The following is a 6000-nucleotide window of genomic DNA, read 5'->3' on the forward strand; positions in this document are numbered from 1 at the left end:
TTTCTTCATAATAACGACAACAGGCCATCGAATGGAAGTGGGAAAAAAATCCCAATAAGCCAAATATTTTTCACTTTACTGAGAATCTCTAACATGAATATGCAAATATAGATAAATATGGGTTGTCAACCTTTTTCCAAGAAGACAAAAAAAATCAACTGAAGCACAAGAAATGATTCAGAGAACAAGATTAACTTCTGTCAACAGTGTGTTTGTGTGTGTAGTCATAAATTGAAATTCCATTGACATCTAAGTGTGTGAAACTGCATAAATCCTGTTGCAGCTGCAGGATTTGAGGATATAAGCATTATCACTGGTCGGTGAAGCATTTTTTTAACAAGTGGAGTCAGAATAAGAATGACTTTTCCAGACATATTCAGCTGATAAGAGCTGATTTTCAGTCCGTCTGCAGATCTTTTTGATCATCTTCAGGAATGTCGCTTCAATACCACCTCTAGTATTTAAACCCCAACGTGTCTGACAGAGCTTACTTATTTGATTCAGCAAGGCTATCTTTACGACTATTACCAACAAGGTTGAGCTCATCTTGTGTATTTAAAGGCTGAAAAAAAACCTCTCAAAGCATGACATTGTAAATTCTATGAAAGGAATTAAACGTAGGTTGCAAAGTTATGTGCTGCAGAAGGACTCCAAAAATCAGAACATTTGCACCTCTGGTTCATCGTTTTTGAAATCAATGACTAAAGAAGAATTTGGTTTAATGACTCAATATAAATACAAATATTCATTGGCTTATATAATTCAGCTTTGATAGAGTTTAAAATGTTTGCTATTTGAAACTAAAGAAACTCTTAATGTGATTGTACTTAGCTTTTTTTCCCAGCAAATTTCAATTATGTTGTCCAACTTTGATCATGTCTTGTCTTAAAAAATCATACGGCTAGTTTTTTTAGTTTTTTTTTTGTTTTTTTTTAATTTAACTGTTAATATATATTCTTTTGTAAGTTTACTGTGATGTACAGAGTGTTTTAGCCAACACTAAACATAAAATACCGTACTTCGTTTGTTGTTGGGTCTTCATACCAGAAATGAAACGATCACTCTAACACATCTGTTTACATTCAATGTTCTGAGGGATATTACAAAAAATTCTCCTCGGTGTGAAGAGAGGGACTGAGGATGAGGTAGATGTACATGTAAGTATCGGCAGTGAACAAAGCCTGGCAAATTTTCAGTTGAGTGAATTGGAATTTTTTCAATTTTTCCTCTAAATGCTAATTTTTGGGGAACGGCAGATACGCTTTTCCGAGATGATTTTGTAAATCATTTGGCTACATTAAGAGCAAGCGAGACTATCATACAGTAGGAATCCCTCCTGCCTTCTTCTGAATTATCTGATTGATGTGAAAATGAAAACCACTGTACTCTGTAGAGCAGGGGAGCCCAATCTCACTCCTGGAAAGCTCCTGTGCTGCGTTAGAGCTCTCTCCCTGCTTCAACACAGCTGAATCGAATGATTCTATCATCTCCAAACCCCTGACAAAGCCCAGTGACGAGCCTCAAAGCCTTCAGGTGTGTTGGAGCAGGGAGAAGGCTCAAACATGCATGCTCTCCAGAAATAGGACTGGGCGTGCATCGCAGGAGGCTCACAAAACCACGCTGGCCGTGGCGCAGTTGTTGGCCGAAATGCCGATGCGGCGGCGACACGTGAACATCTTGCGGAGCTCTGCGCGGAAGCGGTCGTGCAGCCAGGCGTAGAGGAAGGGGTTACAGCAGGACGAGCTCATGGCGCACAGATGGCAGAGCAGCTGGATGAGCAGAAAGTATCGCTTGTCAATCAGGTCGATGTCAATGTCGCGCAGGACGTTGAACACGCTGATGGGCATCCAGCAGACGCCGAACGCCGCCACCACCAGGCTGACCAGCCGGAAGGTCTTGCGTTTGCGCATGCGCTGGGCCTCCGCCTGGCTCTGGGTGTGATGGCCGGGCACCACGCAGTTCCGCAGCTTGACGGAGATGCACAGGTAGGAGATGCAGAGCGCCGACAGAGGCAGGACGTACGTGATGAAGAGCTGGCTGTATGCGTAAGCCAGCCTCTCCCTCTCCTGGCCCATCCAGAACTCCTCGCAGATGGTGAAGCCTTCGTTCCTGAACTCCACGTGGTAGGTGTGAGCCACAGCTGGAGCCACCAGACCGCAGGAGAGCAGCCAGATCCCCGACAGCAGGTAGGTGCACGCCAGGACTGAGATCCGCTTCTTCAGAGGGTGCACTGTGGCGTAATATCTGAGAAGATTGGAATTAGAAAGATGGATATACGTCTTTCTTGATTGCTGAGTATCAATCATTGGTCACTGAGATAACGGCAATCAAATTATACAGTCACGCAAACAGGCTCAGAAATGATTCCAAAGCCCAATCAATTGCTCCATTGACTGTTCCCTCCCCAAAAGTACCAATTCCAACTGAGCTTTGCTGCTGCAGGGTCGCCAGATCTGTGCTACTGAGCCATATTTGTCTTTTCGTCCATCATCTGTGTCATTTCTACACTTCTTAGGAGATATTTTCTCATCAGATAAATAACCCTTCATGCTTTTCATATTCCATCAAGTCATATTTACATTTGCAGAAGCCCAGATGGGATCAGAGAATCTTATCTCTTCAGAGCTATATTTTCTTCAGATTTCAGTACCCATTGAAGAGATCCTATTGACAGGCAAGTCATAATGCGGCGTACCAGAATACACAGTTTGTCACGTGCAGCCTTTGAATTCTGTATTAAAAGTCCTGGAAACAAAGGAGCACTTTGAAATCATCCTCCAAGCATCTAAAGCACAATTTTAGAGAAGCCTGCAGAGAACAGCTCAAGACTTCCATTCAGATGATGTGTGTTCTCCTTCCGGCCATCCTAGAAGTGCCTGATCAAAGTGACTTGAGGCTCAACATTCAGGTGTTTTCTCATGTGCATTATTGGGCCCTTTTCACCTCATGACAGATTCTGTGCAATATGAATAATGCATTTATAATTTTTACAAGGGTAACTAAAGCTATTTGAATAAATTCCGCTAGCTGAACGACCTCTCTGTTTCTCTCGCCATCTGCTCGCCCGATGATTTATTAGATGCATGCAGCTCACACTCGGCAGAAAGCGTCATGAGATTCACCTCCTGAGTTTTCGTCCCCTCGCTTTTCTGACTCACCTGTCCACGCCGATGGCAGTGAGGGTGAAGACCGACACGTACACCGTCACGGGCTGGATGAGGTACACCAGGTAGCACATGAACCGGCCGAAGACCCAGCCGTGCGGGTTGAAGGCGTAGGCCAGAGTGAAGGGCACGCACGTGGCGCACATCAGCATGTCGGAGAAAGCCAGGTTCCCGATGAAGAAGTTGGTGACGTTGTGCATCTTGCGGGTTCGGCAAATGACGTAGAGGAGCAGGTAGTTGCCAAAAACGCCCACCAGAGCCACCAGAGTGTAGCAGGGGATGATGAGCAGTTTGAACGACTGCAGCAGCTCCACGCCAACGAACTGGGAGCTGCGCTTTGAGGAGCCGTTCTGCAGCGCCACCTCGAAAACCCGCCGGCTGTCATTCCCGCCGGCATCGGGCATCACGCATGGAGGGGTGAGCTCAGCCGTCCACCCGCTGCCTGGGTCCTCCATCCCAAGAAGATGGAGTCAATCTGGAATGGGCAGAAGAGTGATTACAAGAATAGAAAGGTCATGTTTTCATACAGAGTGAAAAAAAATGTTTCTAAACAGTTGGTTGTATTAATTACAAATGACAGAACTGTTCCCTTGACCCTCTATGTTTACAAAGTACTGCACAAATGTTTTTTGTCTCTGAATGATGGAGATTGTGGTTGCAGTGTGAGGTTTATTGAACTGAATCTCTCTGATTGGAGTTTCAACACAAACACTGAAGGCAGAAACAACACAGATAAACCCTCTTATGTGCTCTCTCACTGTGAGCAATCAGGCGCAGAGCAGAGAAAACACTGGCTTCAGCTGGTTCAATGCACTTCAGCTACAACATGTGAAAGTGTTGAGACACAATCAGCATTTCAGCATTTGAATCGATTTCAAATATTGATCTCGATAAGCTTCCCTCTCTCTCTCTCTCTCTCTCTCTCTCTCTCTCTCTCTCTCTCTCTCTTTCTCTCTCAATCACATACACGCAATATAATTGAGCAGATAAAATCCAATAAATTGCTAATAAATAGAAAGGAATAAAACGAAGAATTTGCTCTTAGAGAAATTGGGTGACATTTGCCAGCAGGAAATTGGCAAGAAGATAACAGGAAGAGTCAGTAATGTTATTTTCTCCCCAAATTGCAGATTCGCCTTCCAACCCATTTCCAAAAGTGCCACATTTTCATGTAACTGAAGGCTCTAAATGAGGCTGATGGCTTTTTTTCCCCCCACAGCAGAAAGAAAAAAAAAAAACCTGAATGGCAGAACAATCATGAAAATGGGAGAAAGGGAGAAAGAAATGGAAAAACTGCGATGCAATAAAATTGTAACTGTACAGATTTAGAAAAAGAGTTTGTCAAACGCATTAATCACTTTCGACCAGAAATGTCCAAACCTTTTAATTCACACATCAATCAGTAAATTCATGTTGTCGTCGTTTTCAGGCGATCTGTTTGAATAAATCCCACCTCTCTCAATAGTCTAAGCATCGACTTTATAATAACCTTCCTTCATATAAAAGTTTAAACCGGTATTTCGAATTAGAGACAGGTAACAAAGCAGCAAACCCACCTCAGTTTTCAGACGCAGCAGAAAGGCGCAGTGAGCTTCCAGCGCGGAGCGCAGCGTGCGCGCGCCTCCCTCACCGGCGTTTATCATGCGAATGAGGAAAAATGGGTTTCCGAGAAGCCACCAAAGTCATGCATCCTCTATCCGAGGCTTCCATTAGCAGCTAGAGACAATGCAATTACTCTTATGCTCCTTGTAAAGAGCGTGCGTGTTGCCAGGCGAGCAACAGGTGCGCGCACCGACTGGAGACGCTCCTCTTTTATACGCGCTGAAAATCTGACTGACAGCTCCGAGGGGGAGAGGACAGGACTTTCTGACGCGTTTATCTCTGAGCAAAATACTTCAACCTGTAAACCACGGGGGGCTCTCATAAACTCCACGTGCCTGCAAATACATTTATATTAAAAAAATACAGCCAATGAGTCCAAAACGTGACACTGAGTCTGCATTTGTTGAGCTGAGGTCGCCTTCCCAGCAGCTCCACTGCTTACCCTCTCTCTCTCTTCTATGGTACCAAATGTTTGTAAAAGGGACCCAGGGTCTGACTGATAAGGTGGCGTGGTAACGACAAGCCTTAAGCTACAGGCAGGATGCCTCAGTGAACAAACTGACTCACTTTGTTCCAAACAAGACAGGACCATCAGTGTGTCATGGACTGATTCATTTAGGGATGAGATTCTGACCTGGTGCCTAGCTCAGGCCCAGGGCTGGACAAGGAGACCCTGATGTGATATTCACAATACGCTTTGCACTTATTGTGTCTGCGATGTCTGCAAATACATTTGAAAAGGCAGTTCTTCTGTAATTGCAGTAATCACTTCAGGTTAACTCATCTTCCTGCAGAGGCAGTGCTGTCCTCAGGCTCCCCATTTGCAGGATTTAGTATAAAAATAAACCAGATCTTATTCCAAAGGTTACTGAAAGGAGTCTGAGCACTGTGGAAAGCACAATACAAGACCAGGAGAGTGCTTTCAATTATACAGCTGCAATCAAATGTACACCTATTGTGCTCCACATGCTCATATTTTAATACCATGCACATGATGTTGTCCCTCTTGAATGCTTTTCTGTTGCAGAGGACTTCATGAACTGGTATATCACCTGCTTTTTTTTTTTTTTTTTTTTTTTTTAATCCTCCTTTTGCAGACCTGCTGCTTGACCTTCCACATTTACCTGCAAACACAGCAGCCAGTGTGAGATTGTGCACAACCCTGAAAGAGTAAATTCACCCCTTCAGGAGTGTTTTGATTCAGTAATGTGGGAATTCACTTGAGAATTCAGGA

At 44.2% G+C, this 6000-nt stretch overlaps 1 protein-coding gene across 1 annotated transcript; it reads right to left on the reverse strand.

Annotated features, from left to right (window-relative positions):
• Positions 1 to 1581: 1581 nt before the first annotated feature.
• Positions 1582 to 3619, reverse strand: prlhr2a (prolactin releasing hormone receptor 2a). The gene is made up of 2 exons (XM_030105061.1): positions 3159 to 3619; positions 1582 to 2244 (listed from the first exon to the last, which is right to left on the reverse strand). Exons 1-2 carry the CDS (start codon positions 3617 to 3619, stop codon positions 1608 to 1610), a joined length of 1098 nt encoding a protein of 365 aa, XP_029960921.1. The 3' UTR covers positions 1582 to 1607.
• Between the last annotated feature and the right edge of the window lie 2381 nt (positions 3620 to 6000).

Source organism: Salarias fasciatus, chromosome 12, assembly GCF_902148845.1.
Source record: "Salarias fasciatus chromosome 12, fSalaFa1.1, whole genome shotgun sequence".
NCBI classification, from domain to species: Eukaryota; Metazoa; Chordata; class Actinopteri; order Blenniiformes; family Blenniidae; genus Salarias; species Salarias fasciatus.

Bases quoted from the DNA above. Each gene is read 5' to 3' on its own strand.
- prlhr2a (XM_030105061.1), bottom strand. From the start codon at position 3,619: ATGGAGGACCCAGGCAGCGGGTGGACGGCTGAGCTCACCCCTCCATGC. The intron at 2,245-3,158 runs GTGAGTCAGAAA...CAATCTTCTCAG, and splicing joins ACTGCCATCGGCGTGGACAG to ATATTACGCCACAGTGCACC.